At 35.7% G+C, this 20,659-nt stretch overlaps 1 protein-coding gene and 1 pseudogene across 1 annotated transcript in view; both read left to right on the forward strand.

Moving 5' to 3' along the window:
* Positions 1 to 9,609, forward strand: part of LOC134729875 (homeobox protein Hox-D9-like) — an 87,014-nt gene extending 77,405 nt beyond the window's left edge. Inside the window, exons 3-5 of the mRNA XM_063602084.1 lie at positions 4,740 to 4,798; positions 5,523 to 5,675; positions 8,335 to 9,609. Of these exons, the coding sequence (XP_063458154.1) occupies positions 4,740 to 4,798; positions 5,523 to 5,581 (118 nt within the window). The 3' untranslated portion in view covers positions 5,582 to 5,675; positions 8,335 to 9,609. The remainder of the gene's footprint in view (positions 1 to 4,739; positions 4,799 to 5,522; positions 5,676 to 8,334) is intronic.
* LOC103782898 (UV excision repair protein RAD23 homolog B-like) lies at positions 8,346 to 19,561 on the forward strand (annotated as a pseudogene).
* Positions 19,562 to 20,659: the final 1,098 nt, after the last annotated feature.

Genomic DNA, 20,659 nt, shown 5'->3' on the forward strand with positions numbered 1-20,659 from the left:
AATACTGAGTGTCAACTTGATTGGATTGAAGGATGCAAAGTATTGATCCTGGGTGTCTGTGAGGATGTTGTCAAAGGAGATTAACATTTGAGTCAGTGAACTGGGAAAGGCAGACCCACTCTTAACCTGGGTGGGCACCATCTAATCAGCTTCCAGCGAATATAAAGCAGGCAGAAAAACATGAAAAGGCTAGATGGCCCAGCCTCCCAGCCTTTCTCCTGTGCTGGATGCTTCCTGACCTCTAACGTCAGACTCCAGGTTCTTCAGTTTTGGAACTCAGACTGGCTTTCCTTGTTCCTCAGCCTGCAGATGGCCTATTGTGGTACCCTGTGATTGTGTGAGTTAATACCTAATAAACTCCCCTTTATATGTATCCAATTAGTTCTGTCCCTCTAGAGAACCCTGGGTAACACAGGATGTTACAGATAAATTTGCTATGAATATTTGTATACAAATCTTTATATTGACAGATACTTTAATTTTCTTGGGGGAAATACTTGGAAGTAGGTTGCATGGATTATATGCATGTGTGTGTTTTGCTTTATAAGAAACTATCAAATGGTTTTCCAAAGTAGTTGAATCATTTTACATTTCTATCATCAGTGTATGAGAGTTTCAGTTGCTCAAAATTCTTGCTAAAACCAGATGCGGTGTATTTTTTTTTAAATTAGCCATTCTAATAGGTCTATAATGCTATCTCATTGTGATTTTAACTTAATGGTGTTGAGAATCTTTTCAGGTTTATTTGCCATCTATATGTTTTCTTTGATGAAGTGTCTGTTGAAATCTTTTGTCCATTGTTTTCTTATTATTGAATTTTAAGAATTTTAAATATATATATAAATATATTTTGGATATAAGTCTTAAATCAGATATGTGGTTTGCAAATATTTTCTCCCAAGTATCTGGTTTGTCTTTTCATTTTGCTAGCAGTGTGTTTCAAAAAATAGAAGTTTTAAAATTATGATAATGTCCAATGTATCTATATTTTATTTTACAGATTGTGATTTTGGTATCATATCTAAGGAATCTTTACCTAATCAAAGTTGCAGAAGTTTTCTCCTAAAAGTTTTATAGGTTTAAGTTTTACATTTAGGTCTATGATTCATGTTGAGTTAATTTTATGGTGCAAGATATAGATCAAAGTTTATTTTTTTTTCTTGCATATATATATATATATATCCAATTATTCCAGCACCATTTGTTGAAAAGACTAATCTTTCTCTACTGAATTGCCTTTGAAACTTTGTCAAAATCATTTGTCTGTATATGTGTGGGTCTATTTCTGGACTCTCTTCTGTTCCATTCGTCTATTTGTCTATCTTTACACCAGTACCAAACTGTCTTGATTATTGTAGCTTCATAATAAGTGTTAGTTCTCTAAATTTGTTCATCTTTTTTTTTCAGAGTTGTTTTGGCTATTCTGGGTCCTTTGAATTTTTATATCAATTTTAGAATCAGTTAATTTCTACAAAAAACCCTGCTAGAATTTTAATTGGGATTGGTTTAAATGTATGGATTGGTTTGGGAAGAGTGGCTTTCTTAGCATTATTGAGTCTTTTGACTAATGAACACAATATAGGTAGAACATCACTAATCTGAAAATCTGAAATTTGAAATGCTCTAAAATCTGAAACTTTTTCGGTAATGACATGATGCCACAAGTGGAAAATTACACATCTGACACCTTTGCTTTCTTATAGTTCAATATATACAAACTTTGTTTTCTGAACAAAAGTATAAAAAATTTTGTGTAAAATTACCTTTAGGCTGTGTACATAAGGTGTATATAAAACAAATGCATTTTGTGTTTAGACTTGGGTCCCATTCCCAAGATATCTCATTATGCATATGCAAATATTCCAAATCCAAAAAAATTTACAATCCAAAACACTTCTTGTCCCAAGCATTTTGGATGAGGAATACACAACCTGTATATCTCACCATTTATTTCGGTGATCTTTAATTACTTTCAGCAATGTTTTATAGTTATTCAGTGCACAGGTCCTTTACATCTTTTGACACTTTTATTTTTAATTATTTCATATTTTTGAGGCCATTTTTAATGGCATTGTTTTCAAAATATTAACTTCTGATGGTTCATTGCTAATATATAAAATAAAATGGATTTTTATGTATTGATCTTTTATCCTGCAACATTGCTTCAACTCATTTAATAATTCTAGTAGCTTATTTCAAAAATATAGATTCCAGTGGATTTTCTACATGAATAATTATGTCATTTGTGAATAAAGAGTTTTGTTTATTTCTTTTCAATCTGGATACCTTTTATTTCTTTTTCTTGCTTTATTGCATTGACAAGAAATTCCAATATAATGTGAAAGAGAAGTGGTGAGAGTGGATATCTTGCTTTGTTCCTGATCTTAGCTATTCCTTATTTTTTTTAAGCTATATTTTCATAGAAGCCCTTCATCAAGTTGAGAAAGTTCCTTTTTTAAGGCAGTAAAATTCCTTTTTTAAAGCAAATAAAGAATGTATATTGATATTTGTCAAATACTTTCTTCTACATCTATTGAGATGATCATATAGTTAATACATTTCTTTTGTTTCTTTATTATTATGGAGTACATTAATTGATTTTCTGTTGTTAAACCAACCTTGCACACTTGGTCATGATGTATTATCCTTTAACCTGGTGTTGGATTTAATTTGCTCAAATTTCAGTAACAACTTTTTCAACAATGATCGTGAGGGATGTTGGCCTGCAGTTTTCTTTTCTTGTAATATCTCTATCTGTTTTGGACATTTAATTCTGGGCTTATAGAATGAGTTGAAGAATGTCCTCTCCTTTTCAGTTTTGTGCAATAATTTGTGTAGAATGGACACTATTTCTTCCTTGAATATTTGGTAGGATTATCAAGTGAAGCCACCTGGACCTCAGCATTTCTTTGTGGGAAATTGTATAACTATTGATTTAATTTCTTTAATAGTGGAGGGCTATTTATATTACCTAAATTTTTTCTTGAGTTAGCTTTGGTAGTTTGTATCTTTCAAAGAATTTGTCCATTGTATCTAAGTTGTAGAGTTTATTCAAATAAGGTTGTATATAATATTCCCTTAGTGTCATTTTGATATTTGTAAAATTTGCCCTGGTTTCACTTCTTTCATGCCTACTACTGACAATTTGTATCTTCCTTCTTTTTCTCTGACCAGTCTGGCTATGGATTTATTAATTTCATCAATTTTCTCAATTTTCTCAAGACTGACATATTATTTTGCTTTTGTATGTCTCAAAAGTCTTTATTTTGCTATCATTTTTGAAATACTTTTTTCTCAGTGGGTATAGAATTCTAGAATAGTTTTTCCCTCCAAATACTTTAAAGATATTGCCCTACTGTTTTTTACTTTTGCATTGTTTGTAACAGAAATTTACTGTTACCCTTATTTCTGTTTCTGTATACATATCTTTTCCTTCTACTGCTTATAAGATTTCCTCTTTATCACCCATTTTGGTACATTTTATTATTCTGTGCCTTAGTATTCTTTCTTTTATGTTTCTTTTGCTTAGGGTTTGCTAAGCTTCTTATATATGTGGGTTTGTCATTTTTATCAAGTTTGGAAAATTTTCATCCATAATATCTTCAAATATTTCCCCTCCATTATGACTTCAATTACTCATGTGTTAGGCTGTTTGAGTTGTCCCACACCTAACACTCTGCCCAGTTTTTAACAGTTATGTTTTCTCTCTATGTTTCATTTTGGGTTGCTTCTATTTCCATGCCTTCAAGTTCACTAATCTTTTCTTCCTCAATGTCTAATCTGCTGTTAATTCTAGAAAGTATATTTTTCATCTTATACATTTTAGTTTTAATCATTAAAAGTTTGGTTTGGATCTTTTTATGCTTTTCATGTTTTTACTTAACTTTTTGAACATATGGAATACAATTATAATAACCATTTTAATATCCTTCTCTGCTAACTCTAACATCTGTGGTTAGTTCTTAATCAGATTCAATTGATTGATTTATCTCCTCATTATATATCATATTTTCCTGTTTCTTTTGTGTGTCTGGAAATTTTTGTTTGAATGCCAGACATTGTAAATTATGCCTTGTGGGATGCTATGTATTTTTGTGTTCCTATAAATATTCTTGAGCTTTATTATAGGACACAGTTAAGTTACTTGGAAACAGTTTGATCTTTTCTACCCTTGTTTTTAGGCATTGCTAGGTAGACCAGAGTAGTGTTAGTCATGGGCTAATTATTCATTACTACTGAAGCAAGACCCTTCAGAATACCATACTCAATGCCACGTAAATCTTGAGGTTTTCCAGTCTTCCTGGTGGATGGCAGGCACTATTCTCCCCAGTGAATGCTCACTAGGTACATTTTGGGTGGTCCTTTCTCTGGCCGTAGGTAGTATCTTTACATGAATGCATTTACCCATACTCAGAATGAGGGACATTTTGTAGAAATCTGAAGTTCTCTCTCTGCACAGCTCTTTCCTTTCTGGTAATCTGTTCTGTGAACTCAAGCTGTTTTGGTCTCCTCAGACCCTCCATTTCATTTCCTCAGCTCATAGAGTCTTCTACACTCCACCTGGGTTCCCCTCCCTGTTCTGCGGCCTGGAAACTCCCTTAAGGTAGTAAGGTAGAGGAATCATAGAGTCCACATCACTTGTTTCACATATCTGAGGGCTCAGTATCCTGCATTGCCTGATGACTCAGTGTCTTAAAAACTATTGTTCATGTATTTTGTTTATTTTTTTGTTGTTTCAGGTGGAAGAGTAAACTGTTCCTGTTTCTCCATCTTGACAGGAAGCAGAAGTTCTCCTTAGGTGATTTTTCTTCTTGCCTTATACTGGGTTCTTTAACACCAGAACAAAAATAAATAAATAAAAGAATCTTCCAGAAATTCATGAAGAGACTTCAGGTATGCAGCATAGGTGTTTGACAGCTACGTAGAGCAGTGGGCCAGTCTTAATTTGTTTCATTAATCTGGTAAAAAAAGAAGGATTTGCATGAAATTCGCAATTCAGATTGCCATATTAGCCACTAAGTCAGAAGACTTGAGAGCTGAGCCTTGGAGAAACAAAATCCTTGACAGTTGTTGATGTTTTTGTAGTAGGAGACTTCTATTATTTTAGCAAACAGAAAGACTGCATAAAAATGTCAGAAAGAAACTACTTTTGGAGAAAAAAATAGGAACTGACTCACTAAAGGGACCTATTGGGGATAATTACCCAGAGCCTGTGGTAGATCAGGATGGCTGATTTAAAGTTATTGTTTTTGCAAATTCTGCAAAAAACAAAAAAACAAAGATTTTTTTTTCTTGGCTTTAGCAATAGTGGAAAAATTTCTTCCACAGCTGTAATCTCATGTAAACTGCCAAAGTGGATTTTATTCTCTGAGTTTCTCAAGCCTCCTTTTCTCTAATACAGAGTAATATTGGCTAATGATAAAACAGTACAAACTATAATTTGAAATAGTGTTTCAATTTTCAATTTGCAGTCTGGGAATAGATCACAAGAATTTTAGTTTGTTGGTTTCCTGCTGCCTTAGGTCAGGAAAGCCTGAACTTTCTCATCCAACACCTGTTCAAGTCGGAGGATGCTGATTAATTCATGATGGAAAGGTATCAATTTCACAGCCCAGACCTCTACATTCTTGAAATGCTCTTCTCATGGGAGACATTAAATAAGCTTTGAATTTACTGTAAGTAAATAAATATTCAATTATTTGAATAGCACTATATTCTGTTTCATTAAAAATATTTCTTACTTGATTTTTCTCACCAATAAAAGTATTCAAAAATGTTTAATTCAATCATCATCACATCAAGAATTACGATATTATCTCCGAATTATATAAGTGATTTTCTGGTCATGCACATACCAGTTGTTCTTACTCTATATAAACGTACTTTTTTGTTAAAATATAATCATTTAGTTTAAAATTGAGATATCCTTGTTACAGGAGAATTTCAAATATATTTAACAACAACAATAAAAAGCTTAAATATAAATAGCAAATGTGAGTAAGCATGGGATAATTGAATGGCTTTTTATATTTTTGGAAGTCAATTCCATCTTCATAGATTAATTCTTCCAGGTTTTAATTCACATTAAGTTCTAATGGCTGACACCATTTTTCCTCCTCTGTATCTTCTTCAGAATATGGACATCTTGGGTTGTTGTGAGAATGGAGTTACCAAAGTTATAATCAGTTAAACACTAAGCAAAGTGTTATGGCAAAGTGTAGTCAAGTGCGTTTCCTGTCAGATGGTCAACACCTTAAGTGCTCGAGGTTGAAGAGAATTGTTTTCATCTCTGTTGATAGGAAGAACCAATGATGTGATCCCTGGATACTGGCAATTGTTGCCCAAGAAACCCTCTCCCCTTGCTATGGGAGTGCTGGGCACCCAAATAATGCACCCAAATAATTTGATAGCTCTTGTTACACAACTCTTCTTGGACTAAAAGGCCCTCAGCATTCCTGTCAATTTCTACACTCCTGAAGCTTCATCTGGTAATTCCCTGACTTATGCAGTACCACCCCACTCCTAGAGTGTCTTTAGAGGTGTTTGCTTTCTTCTTAAAGCTATTATCCTCTTGTTCTTCGAGGGCTTATTCTTGGGGGACTTGGAGGGCTTATTAAGCCCTAAGACTCAATCATTAGCAACCAAAAAATTAACTTCTACTCTCCCAAGGTCAGGGACAGCATAATCTTAAAATACAGTGGTTAGGGAAAATATTTGCATAACGTATTTTTAGGAATGCACAGGAAGGGAAGGCAAATATAGAGGAGGAAGATGATTTAAGAGAGTAGAGCAGAAAATATACAGCTGCCACAAAAATTTAGAATTGCAGAACCAGCTAAAGGTAGGTGTTTGTTCTGCTTACTAATAAAGCATACACCAAATACAATTATTTGGAAGCCTATAATTTTTTAGGGTAAAATTTTTTAGGTGTTCTTCTAGTCTTACCCCATTATTTTAAAGATGTGAAAACTGGATCCCAAAGAGGAGAAATGACTTGGTTAAGCTCACACAGAAACTAGAATCCTACATCCTTTGTATTGTATCAAATGCTTTTATGATTACCATATGCTGCCTTTTTAAGGCCTGTGATCTCCAGAGAGAGATTTCAGCTTTTTGATATGCCAAACTAAGGAATTCTTAGTTGGCCTTTTTTTTCTTCTTGAGTTTGTGCTTGCTTAACCTAATGAGTAGGTAATAACCCTGTGTTTCCGAATTTCTTAAATCAGACTTTTTGGGGGATGAAATTTTGTTAATGATTCTGTTAAGAAATAATGTCTTTTACACTTTTTCAGCTGAAAGGCAAGGGGATGCAGGATGGAGGTTAGAAATACACAGCTGCCATAGTCTAATTCTTGTATAGATATTATTGAGTGATTAAATGATCGAGAAAACTGCCTACTGCTTCTCTTTACTTTTCTGTATTTAGCAGGAACATGACCTTTTCTTTTTGATCCATAATGAGAGAGATGAAGAGAATATGAGAGAATATATGAGAAATGAAAGGAAATTGTGCTAAGAATCCACATAATTAAACGCCCAAACACTTAGTTTATCATTCAAGATCCTTCATGATCTTGCCAATCTATTTTCCCAACTATATCCCATATTATCTCCCTTTGCATACAGTTTAATCCATACACTAAATAACTTGCTATTCTTTAAATGCTTTGTTTTTCTACCTCTGCATCTATTTTCATACTGCTTTCTCTACCTGACATTCTCTGTCCCCAAACTGTTGCTATTCAAATTTGACTTAGCTTGGGTTACCTGAGATGTAGACACTGAGACAAGCTTTTAAGGTTGAGTAATTTATTAGAGAGTAAAGGTAGGAGAATGATTAAGTGAAAGAATGAAAGAAAGTTTATTTTGGAAGAGCATGTTATCAAGACAGCTTTCAGTTCCAGGAAGCAACTGAAGCATAATCCCACAGGGAAAGCTCTTGAAGCCCAGACAAGCTATTCTGCCTTAAAGTTATCCTACCCAAGGGGTAAGGGAGCTAAGTATTTATACACCAACACTCTTCAGATATTGCTTGAGAGCTGCTCCTAGAGACATTAATTCCAGAAGCTTCCAACCTGTTGAACAGGTGGCAGAGTGAGTTTCAGCAGTGAGAGGACACCCTTAACAAAGAACTACTGGTGCTAGGAGTTGGAAGTTGGGCCAAAGGGAAACAGATGCTAACAGGGAGGTAATATGAGAGGCACTGACAGCATCTGCTACAAAACTGTCCCCAAAAGAAAAGATGGGATACAGCTGGTTATGCTGCAGTTAAAAAGCAACCAAGTATTAATGGCTTAATACCACAAAAGTTTATTTTTCACTTCTTGTTATCAGGAGACCTCTGTGGATTCTATAACTCAAAGACCCAGGCTGACGGCTGGTGGAATAGCTACCATCTCAAACATGGCGTGATGCTGCATCAGAGAGAAAAATAAGCTCTTGCATTGACAATGAAATGTCTACCCTGTAGTGACTTGTGCTTACTTCCACTCACAAGTGATTGCCCAGCGCTACTTACCTGGCTCCAATCTACCACTGGGTGTGTACTTGCAATCTACCATGTACCTAGAAGATGAGAGAAACAAATTATTAATGATGACCACACCCCAAGACTAACAACAAGTTGCAGAAGAATCAATGACTTAAACAAAAATGTGGCCATTGAAGGAATAGAAAATATAGTGAGTTTAGTGTAAATTTAAAAGTGATTTATAAGTAACATACAAAATCCAGAAACTATAAGAAAACAGATTCACAAATACAAATATATAAAGCTTTAAAAAAGTTTAATGTAACAAAAATGGCATAAAAGGAGTCAAAAGTTTTTAAAAAATATGTTAATGCAGTAGATTAGGTGCTAATTTTCTTAATATACTCATAACTCAATAAGAGAAATTTTGTATCTAGAAGAAAATGAACATGGAAATAGGCAATTCACAGATAATGGCATTCATCTGGCGAATAAAAAAATGTGTGACATTCAGAATAAAATAAAAATGAAATACTGGTTTTCAGCCATCACTTGAGCAAAACTGCAAAGATACAATGAGACTCAGGCATTCCCATATACTGTGGATGGGAGGGCAAAGACCTTTAACCTCTAATTTTATTTCTATTTTTAAACATGTATGTTAAAATTTTAAATGCTAATGTCCTCTTGACCCAATAATTTTATGTCTAAGATTTGAATCTGGAGATAAACTTGAACAAATGCATCCAGATTTATGTATAAGTATTAATATAGTTTAGATGTGTGTTCCCACCCAAATGTCATATTGAAATGTAATCCCCAGTGTTGGAGGTGGGTCCTGGTGTGAGGTGATTGGATTATGGGGGTGAATTTCTCAGGAATGGTTTAACATCATCCCCTACGGCCCTGTCCTTGCATAGTGAGGTGAGTTCTTCTGAGATCTGGTCATTTAAAGTGTGCAGCACCTCCCCGCCTCACTCTCTCTTGCTCCTGCTTTTGCTATGTGATGTGTGAGCTACTGCTGTGCCTTACACCATGATTTGAAGCTCCCTGATGCCTCCCCGGAAGGAGATGCTGCCATGCTTCCGGTACAGCCTGCAGAATTGTGAGCCAATTAAACCTCGTTTCTTTATAAATTACCCAGGCTCACGTATTTCTTTATGGCAACGCAAGAATAGACTAATACTAATATGTTCAGTGAAACATTATTTGTCATTATAACACCCCCATCCACCAATGTCCATAAATAGGAGATTAGCTGAATGATTTATAGTACCTACTTATAACGAAGTATTATACAGCCATTGAAAAGCCTGAAATAGACTTTTGTGGGCTGAAACAAAAAGCCTAGGATAGAATATTGATGAAAAATGAAATACAAAAAGCAATCTATAGTGTGATTCCACTTGTGTGTGTGTCTTGCAGATGCATAGACAAATTGTGAGCGAATACGAGAATGTTAAGAGTGGCAGCCTGTGGGGAGGGCTAATAGTTCAGGGAGATAGAGCAGGGCTGTAGAGGATGTCAATTATTTTTTGGCGATGCTCACTCACCATTCCTTGTCTTTATAAAAAAAACCCTTCTCACTCACATACATGCTTTGAAGAAGGTGCTTCATTACTTCAACTCCAGAGATGGAAGATGAGACCCAAGCCTGGTAAAAGAGCCTACCCAATTTCACTACCCACATTGACTCATCAAGGGTGTTATGAGTTGAAAGTTGGTCAAAGCTGAGAGAGTTTTGGGACTTGTATGTGAGCCTCTGGGACTATAGAAAACTCTTTTCTTCTGAGTGTGAGTCTGGAGGATGTATGCTTGAACTACTCCAGCCTATGAATGTTATGAAAGAGGAAACAAAACAATGAGGAAGAAGCATAGCGGATATGTCCAGAACAGATCATTGGACATTTCAGTTAAATAAACAACAATAAATAAACAAACAAACAAACAAACAAGCAATTTTTCCCCTTAGGCAACTTTGAATTAGGACCTACCTAGATGAGTTCTTTTCCTTTATTTTAATATTATGTTCAGTTTGAATAAATATATGTAGTTTTGTAGTAAGAAGCATTTTGTAAATAAGAAGATTCTATCCACTTTGTAATCACACTTTTAAAAAGATGCACAATAGAAAGCTTGGATATATAAACTGAGACATTTCCTAAATGTAATACAAGACAGCCATTAAAAAATAATGAGGTTTATTTATGTGTATTCATGTGGAAAGATACTCTAAAAGAGTGAGAAAATATCAGGTTCCAGAAAAATCACTTAGAATACATTTTCATTTATATAAAAGAAAAAGATGTTTATATGTGTATTACAATCCAAAAAGCTATACAGCAGATTAATCAGTTCCTAAGTATGGGGTTATGGGTGGGGGACTTCACTTCCTATTTTATACACCAATGTCTGTAAATATTTTATCCCCATTCTTAGGTGATAAAGACCTCAAGGATGTGTTTCATCTCATCTTTGAATTCTTCAGATCACCGGCTCATATTAGGTAACAAATATATGTTTGTGGAGTAAATGAGTTTGGAAAAAAGGAAACATAAAATTAATTAAGAGGAAGATTTTACTTCACAGAATAAGGAAAATCCAGCAGTTTTGTGTGCATTAAAGGCAAATTTCCAATATTAGCAGATCCATAGGCTTTGAAAAAATAATCAGTTCACAAGACCCACCCCCCCCACCACAATTCTAGTTGGTCCTTTGCAGCTAGAGTTACTCAGAGAATAAGTAACATTTTATGTGTTTTCTTTTTAACTGGAGATTTTTTTCATAGAGGTACTAATAGTTAGGATATTTTAGGGTTATGCTATAGTAACAAGCCCAAAATCTCAGTGGTTTCAAAAGTAAAAGTGTATTTCTTATGTTTGAAACCACTGAGATTTCATGCCACATTTCCAAAGCAAAGTAGCAGTAGTACTGTTCATTCTAGTCACTCAAGAACTCAGCAGATGAAGTCTGTGTCTCAAAATGTGCATCCACGATCACATCGGAAAGGAAAAGTCATGGCAAATTCTGCAATGGTTCTTCAAATTGTCATCTGGAGGTGACGTACACTCTTAGGTTTCATTGGACCATGCAAATCACATGAACATGTCTCACTTCAAGGAGGTAGGGAAGTGCCGTCTTACCACATGCATTTTCTGAAGAATAATAGATGAGATTTACTTCCATGCAACATCACCCACATTTACATACTTTTCAACATTCCAGTTTGGTGTCCCTTCCTTGAAGTCTATTTAAAAATGCTTGTATCATAACCACTTGCCCACAAATTACTTCCCAGAACACATGATTTTACCTATTAGCAGTGTGTTAACAATTTTGTTTAAAATAAAAATTCTCTTGACTTGTTAATTGCCATTTTCAGCAAATGCAAAGCAAACTGCAGCACTGCCATGTTCCCTAGGGTGAGTGGGAGGCTCAATAAATACTAAGGGGTGAAAATATTTGCCTTGATTAAAATGATAAAGTAAATACTTATATTTGAAAATGTTAATCTGAGTAATAAGAGCTCTAATTTTTTTTAGTCATCATGCATGATATAAAATATATAATTTATTGTGAAATAAACTGCCCTAAGTAGGCCAAATATTGTCACCTTTACTGGCTAATTTGAACTCCAGCATATATAAACTTCCTGCTCATTTTTGGTATTATCATAACATTCTTTGTTTTATAAAAATTTTTTTTATTTGTATTGTTTATAGCAGAGATGTTATTCTACGCATTTTCTGTTCAAGTTTCACTTATTTATAAATATAGTCATTTAAATTTCCATTGCCAAATTCACACATTTAATAGAAATAAATTTGAAGCAACCTTGATAAACACAAATGAAAGTAAAAAAACACAGAGTATTACAGTTTCTAAGAATACATTTAAAGCTGTGTATATCAATCAGAAATAACAGGCCATATTCAACCACCACAAAAATGACTAAGGCTTTACTTGAATAGTCTGCGAATCCTTTGCAACGTTATTGAGTATAATTTTATTTAGCATAGCACTGAGGCACTAAGTGCTGTCTAGTGTTTCCAAGCAGAAGAAGCCCCTGTGATGTACCTTATGAGGAAAATGACAAACTTATTTGTGTTAAATAAGCTTCATTCATGTAACATGAATATCAGGCATGCATTATAGTGCTTTTGGCTCTGAGTTCAATATTAATGAATCAACTACATATATGTTAAATACTTGCAAGAAATATGTTTGTCTGGCATCATGGGAATGAGTAATTAAATTATGTCATTATAAAACAGAATATGATATTTATTAAAAATTTAAATTATCAATAGTGGAAAAGAAAAATGCATAAGTTGTCTACTGGAACTATTTAGAACAATATGCATAGGAGGGAAATACAACAAATTATAAAGAGGATTATCTCTGTGTGCTGGGATTAGAGGGATTTTTATTATTTTGTATTATTCTCTTCCTTGTAAATTTACCATTTCAAGTATTTTAGGGTGATAAAATTTATTAGTTTTATAATTAGAAAAATTTATACTTTTTTTGTCTTCATACCAAGATATTATATTGTGGGTCGTTGGTTTTATCTGCGCTAGGTCAGACGTTTGCTGAATTCAGTTCTGAGCTTTTGAACCAAAAGCAGATCTTCAGAACAAGAAACAAGATAATAAAAGAGAAACATGAAGAAACTGAAGATGATTGGAGAAATATGAATCAAGATGATTAGACCTAGCAGAGGGCTGGCTGGATGGCATTTATGTTGACAGTGGACTCCTACACAGAGGATGATCATGGTCTAGGACATAATAGTCATTCAATCATCATTTCTTAAATGATTTTTTAAAACAAGTGAATGAATGACCAATTATATATCTTCCCTGAGCCAATAAAATATATTAAAAGTATAGGCCTGGGCACAGTGGCTCATGCCTGTAATTCCAGCACTTTGGGAGGCTGAGGTGGGCGGATCACGAGGTCAGGAGTTCAAGAACATCCTGGCCAACATGGTGAAACCCTGTCTCTACTAAAAATACAAAAATTAGCTGGGCTGGGTGGCATGTGCCTGTAATCCCAGCTACTTGGGAGGCCGAGGCAGGAGAATCTCTTGAACCAGGGAGTCGGAGGTTGCAGTGAGCCAAGATCGCACCACTGCACTCCAGCCTGGTGACAGAGTGCGACTCCATCTCAAAAAAAAAAAAAACAAAAAAACAAACAACAACAACAAAAAACAACTCCAAAAAACAAAACAAAAAAACCCCCTAAAATTAGCTGGAGAATTGCTTGAATCCAGGAGGCGGAGGTTGCAGTGAGCTGAGATCGCACCATTGCACTCCAGCCTGAGTGACAGAGCGAGACTCTGTCTCAAAAAAAAAATGTATAGAAAGAGTTTTATATTTGATAAAAATTTACATAAGTTCATTTAAAATATGGATGGCATTCTATTGGCTTTTTCCAGAAGGAGTTGGGGGAAGAATTAGAAAGTGAAAGGGTAAATCAGGGTGCTAAGTATGATATAACAAGGAACCTTATAGACCTAAATTGGGAGGTTCCCTAAGGAATGGCCACAAAGACCCAACTCCAAGCAATAAGCTTTCTAAGCCTGGCAAACACGACATATAACAATAGGTGACTGGTTTCTGAATTCTGGGGTATTCGTATTTTAGAGAAAATTGTTTCACAAAGGTAACACCAACTATGCAAAGTGCTTTATCTAGTCTAGGGAAAGTCTGAGGTTAAATGATTGTTTATAAGTTATTAACACACTTCTGGAGAGAAACAGCCTTAGTTAAATTCCTTTTATCTACTAATGTCGAATTTAGAAAATACTGATTCTTCAATATAAGGTATCCATAGATAACTATTTTTTTTTAAATGTATGTCAGCAATATTTGCATCTTCAAGGAACACACTATCTACTACACACACACACACAAAACACTCACACACATGTACAGTCAAGCCTTATTTGTGGATTGCATATCTGTGAAATTGCCTACTCACTAAAATTTACCTGTAACTCCAAAATCAGTACTTGTTGCACTTTCACTGCCATTTGAGGACATGCAGTTTCTTGCACCCAACCTCATCCCAGCTGAGGTTGGACAGGAACAAACCCTGCCTGCTTGTTCAGTTCTCATTCCCTAAACAAGCATTCTTTTTATTGTCTATTTAGTGCCACATCTTTTTATTTTTGCATTTTTGTGCTTTTGGTGATTTCTCTGTTTTAAATGGCCCCAAGTATAGTGCTGAGGCACTGAAGTGCTATCTAGTGTTTCCAAGCAGAAGAAGCCTGTAATGTACCTTATGAAGAAAATGACATAATTTCATGTGTTAAATAAGCTTTATTTATCTAACATGAATATGAGGCATGAGTTATAGTGCTGTTGGCTGTGAATTCAATGTTAATGAATCAACTATATGTATTAAATAAGGTTTATTTAAATAGAAACACACATAAAACAAGGTTATATGTTGATTACTTAATGAAAATGTTATGACCAAAGGTTCACAGGAACCTAACTCTGTATTTCCCATGGGGAAATTAGTGAATGGTTTAGTATTCACTAACTCAGTGTTTATGGAGACTTTATAGAAAATAACTACCAGAAAAAAATACATATATAACATATATTATAATTAATACAATAATATGTATACACACGCAAAGACACACATACACACAAACTATGATCTCATTTTAAATATATTCATAAAAATACTTGATATTAAATAGAAGTCTTTACTGATGTATATTTTTACACTATATATGTACCAATGTCAGGCTTATGTTCATTACTTTTATAAAAGCTGTTAACATTTCTATTGCAGAGGAATTCTCTCTAAACCATAAAACTATATCAAGTTGGCCAGGCATGGTGGCTCACGCCTGTAATCCCAGCACTTTGGGAGGCCGAGGCAGGTGGATCATGAGGTCAGGAGATCAAGACCATTCTGGCTAACATGGTGAAACCCCATCTCCACTAAAAATACAAAAAACTAGCTGAGTGTGGTGGTGGGCACCTGTAGTCCCAGCTACTTGGGAGGCTGAGGCAGGAGAATGGTGTGAACCCGGGAGGCGGAGCTTGCAGTGAGCCAAGATCACGCCACTGCACTCCAGCCTGGGCAACAGAGTGAGACTCTGTCTCAAAAAAAAAAAAAAAAAAACCCAACAACAAACTATATCAAATTGTTGTTTTAGAGTCTTAATCGAAATCTTGTTTTTTGGTTTTTTGTTTGTTTGTTTGTTTTTTAAATAGAGTCTCCCTCTCTTTCCCAGGCCAGAGTGCAATGGTGCAATCTTGGCTCACTACAACTTCTGCCTCCTGGGTTAAGTGATTCTCCTGCCTCACCCTCCAGAGTAGCTGGGATTACAGGCACATGCCGCTGGGCTCGGCTAATTTTTGTATTTTTAGTAGAGATGGGGTTTCACCATGTTGGCCAGGCTGGTCTCAAACTCCTGACCTCAAGGGATCTGCCCGCCTTGGCCTCCCAAAGTGCTAGGATTACAGAAATATTATTTTATTATACATTTTCTAATATATATATCATGACCACTACCAAAATACACATGAAACTCAAAGGTGGAGAGTTTTTTTTAAGCAAGGACATCTGAATAGATACATACATGTCGTTATGATGTGGGTGAATTTTCACACAGAAAATAGAAGTATGCAGAAGTCAAATGTATTTTTAGTAAACAACTTTAATTTCCATCCTTACCTACAAACTGCTTGTTGGGCAACAGCTTAATATTGCTATTCTTAAGTAAAATCAGTCACTTCAGGATATAAACTTGGTAGATTTAGAATTTAAGCTCTGTCAACTTAAGGAAAACATGTTTTTATCCTTCTTTTGCTCTTTAGGATTATATCTAAGTTCTGTGAGGACATGGCATCAGTCCGAAGGCGGCTTTTTGATCTCTGTAATATTGTCACCCCCAAGTCATTAATCAGATCACTGCTTCTCCGTATTTTTGTGCTGGTGTTCACTACTAACATTTGTGGTCCAACCATGATCTCTGGCTGCATCCTTATCCTGTGCATCCTTATCTTCTAAATCCTAAAGTCCTTTTGGTTTTGTTGCGCCCTTTCAGCTCTTGGGATACAGAAAGCCTTGGCTACTTTCTTTTGCCCCAGGCTCGACTATATGGACTTCATCAAGCTGCTATGCAAACACATTTGCAGATCAGTTCTTGTTATTCTGTAAGGCCAAAGTGTCCCTGAATTCTGCTCTAGTTATCCAGACACTAGCCTGCCATGAAGTCTATAAGAAATAGAGTGGCATAAATAAGAAAGAATGATAATACCAAGTGTCAGTAAGGATGTGAAATAACTAGAATTCTCATACTTTCCTGGTGGGAATGCAAAATGGCTCAGTCCCATTGGAAACATTTTGGCAGTTTCTTATTAAAATAACTATACATTTATTATACAACTCACCATTTGCATATCTAAGTATTATTCCAAGAGAATTAAAAAGTTATCTAATGAGGCCGCAGACCCTGCCCAGCAGCCAGCCCCTGGCATAGGCCCTGCAGCCGAGCTGTACAGTGGCACCATGCAGGTCACCCTGAAGACCCTCCAGCCGCAGACCTTGACCTTCAAGATAGACATTGACCCCGAGGAGACAGTGAAAGCACTGAAAGAGAAGACGGAATCTGAAAAGGGGAAAGATGCCTCTCTGGTAGCAGGTCAAACATTAATTTATGCAGGCAAAATCCTCAATGATGATACTGCTCTCAAAGAATATAAAATTGATGAGAAAAACTTTGTGGTGGTTATGGTGACCAAACCCAAAGCAGTGTCCACACCAGCACTAGCTGCAACTCAGCAGTCAGCTCCTGCCAGCACTACAGCAGTTACTTCCTCCACAACAACAACTGTGGCTCAGGCTCTAACCCCTGTCCCTGCTTTGGCTCCCACTTTCACACCTGCATTCATCACTCCAGTATCAGTGACAGTGTCCTCTGAACCTGCAACTGCTAGTGCAACTAAACAAGAGAAACCTGCAGAAAAGCCAGCAGAGACACCAGTGGCTACTAGCCTGACATCAACTCATAGTACATCAGGAGATTCTTCTTGATCAAACCTTTTTGAAGATGCAACGATTGCACTTGTGATGGGTCAGTCTTACGAGAATATGGTAACTGAGATCATGTCAATGGGCTATGAACGAGAGCAAGTAATTGCAGCCCCAAGAGCCAGTTCCAACAACCCTGACAGGGCAGTGGAGTACCTTTTAATGGGAATCCCTGGAGATAAAGTCAGGTTGTGGTTGACCCCCACCAAGCAGCTAGTACTGGGGCTCCTCAGTCTTCAACAGTGGCTGCAGCTGCAGCAACTACGACAGCAACAACTACAGCAAGTTCTGGAACATCCCCTTGAATTTTTATGGAATCAGCCTCAGTTTCAACAGATGAGACAAATTATTCAACAGAGTCCTTCCCTTCTTCCAGTGTTACTACAGTAGATAGATTGAGAGAATCCTCAATTACTTCAGCAAATTAGCCAACACCAGGAGCATTTTATTCAGATGTTAAATGAAACAGTTTGAGAAGCTGGTGGTCAAAGAGGAAGAGGTGGAGGTGTCAGTGGAGGAATTGCAGAAGCTGGAAATGGTCTTATGAACTACATTCAAGTAATGCCTCAGGAAAAAGAAGCTATAGAAAGGTTAAAGGCATTAGGATTTCCTGAAGGACTTGTGATACAAGCATATTTTGCTTGTGAGAAGAATAAGAATTTGGGTGCCGATTTTCTTCTACAGCAGAACTTTGATGAAGATTGAAAGGGAGTTTTTTATATCTCACACTTTGCACTAGTGCATTACACCAGCTTGTTCACTGGATTGTCTGGGATGACTTGGGCTCATATCCACAATACTTGGTATAAGGTAGTAGACTGTTGGGGGTGGGGAAGGAGGGATCTAGGGTATAGGACAGGGATAAATACAGTGCATATCTGCTTCAATTAGCAGATGCTGCAACTCCACACAGTATGTAAAATATTATATACAACCAAAAATCAGCTTTTGCAGGTATTTATTTCTTCTGTAAAACAGTAGATAACTTTTCCTTGGTTTCACTCTTTTTATAGTGTACTAGATCCAGAAACTTAATATAATGCCGTGCTTTATATTTCTTTGACTTAACATTGGTTTCAGAAAGAATCTTAGCTACCTAGAATTTACAGTTTCTGTTTCATGGCAACACTGGATTATGACTTTGTGAAATTTAAAAGAATTTTGTAGGACTGTAAATAGAAATGCCAACTTATTGATAGTTAATTGTTGCCGCTTCAAAAATAAGTATAAAATTAATGTGTAAAGAAGCCCATCCTTTCATGTTAAATACTTGAGGTGGGAGGGGAGAAAGGGAACCTTTTCTGAAAATGAAAATAATTACTGCTATTTTAAAATTTCTTGATCATTGAATGTGAGACCCTTCTAACGTGATGTGAGAAGCTGTACAAGTATAGGCAGAGTTATCTTCCTGTTTACATTTTTTTTGTTTTGGGGAAAAATTAGTAGGTGTCTAATTACTGTTTACTTCATTGTTACATTCCAGTAAAAGTTTTAAAACAAAACAGAAAAACAAAAGTTATCTAACAAAGACATGTTTACAACTGTTCAGGAAACTTTATTCATAATTACCCCCAAATTGAAATAACCTAAATATCAACTGATAAATGGATAAAGAAACCATGCTATAGCTATATAATGTAATACTACTCAGCAATAAAAAGAATGAAATGCTGATACAAGCAATAGTATAGATGACTCTCAAAAACACTAGACTGTGCAAAAGTAGTCAGATCAAAAAAAGTACATACCAAATGATTCCATTTATATAAAACTAGAAAGAACAAGTCTAATTTACATGGACGGAAAGCAAACCGTTGACTCTCTGGGGCTGGAGGTGTTGATGGGGTTGGCTGGGAAAAAGGTAGGGAAGCTTTCTGGGATGATGAAAATGTTCTATATCTTCATTTGTTGATGGTTGCATGAGTTAATAAATTAGCCAAAACTCATCAAAATGTACACTTCAAATGGGTACATTTGGTGTATGTTAATTATATATCAATAGAGTTGATTTTAAAATAATCTAGAAGCTCAATTTACTTCTTTATTCTCTTTGGACTCTTTTGGTCCTCCCATGGGAAACAAAAAATGCATGAATGCCTTTGACTTTTGTGATCAGGAGCAAAGTTGCAGAATCTACACAGGAAAACCTAAGTTAATATCTCCAAATTTCATATGCTTTATTCTGATGAAAGTGAGAGGTGATATAAGGACAGACCATTTTGAAAGTATAAGATATAATGTAATAGGTCCAAATAGAGACACTCATTAATCTTCCCAATATGCCAAAGAGTGTTAAGTGTTGAGAGTCCATCCAAGAGTAAGACATTTGACTGAATGCATCTGAGTATAGGAACCTTGCTTGTCTGTTCTGTGTTGCATTCCCAGTGCCTAGCACTGTATGCCTGCTACATGCTTATTGAATTGTTGAATGAAGACATGCTTACTTTTATCATAGATGTTAAAATCTAGTGCAAGTGGCAGGCATAGATTCATGTAATTTTAATAGACAGATAATTGCTGGGTGATGACACATTCAGTGCTATGAGAATAGAGAGGAGGAACAATTAGCCCAAACTGAAGTTTCTGGAAAGTCCTTATGAAGGAGATGTATCCATGCTGAGAAAAGTGAATTTGAGCAAAACAAGAGAAAAGGTGTAATATGTCAGACAGAAAAATATAGTCTATATAGGGGCATGGAGATTTGCTAATTCATTCAAAGAATATTCAGTGAAGCACTATTACGTGCTAAGTACTGCTGTAGGGGCAGAAGACTGAAGATGACTAAGAAAATAATCCCTGTCCTCATAAATTTTATATGCTAATGGAGGAGGCAGATAATTTTTTAAAATACCCGCTTAATTTAGAATTGTGCTGAAAATAGAGAAATAAAGGTAGTAAAGAGAAAATAAAGCAGAGTATTGGCCATAGAAAGTGATGGGGGAGGTGGGTGTTCTATTTTATGTAAGATTGTCACAGAAGGAATCTGAAGGAAGTTACAGAGTGAGCCATGTGCATACGGAGGGGAAGAGCTTTTAAGGCAGAGAGAACAGCCTGTGACAAAGCCATGAATGAGGGCTTGCTTGGCATGCTCAAGGAGAAGTAGGGAGGCCAGTGTGGCGGAGGAGA

Source organism: Pan paniscus, chromosome 2, assembly GCF_029289425.2.
Source record: "Pan paniscus chromosome 2, NHGRI_mPanPan1-v2.0_pri, whole genome shotgun sequence".
Taxonomy (NCBI): domain Eukaryota; kingdom Metazoa; phylum Chordata; class Mammalia; order Primates; family Hominidae; genus Pan; species Pan paniscus.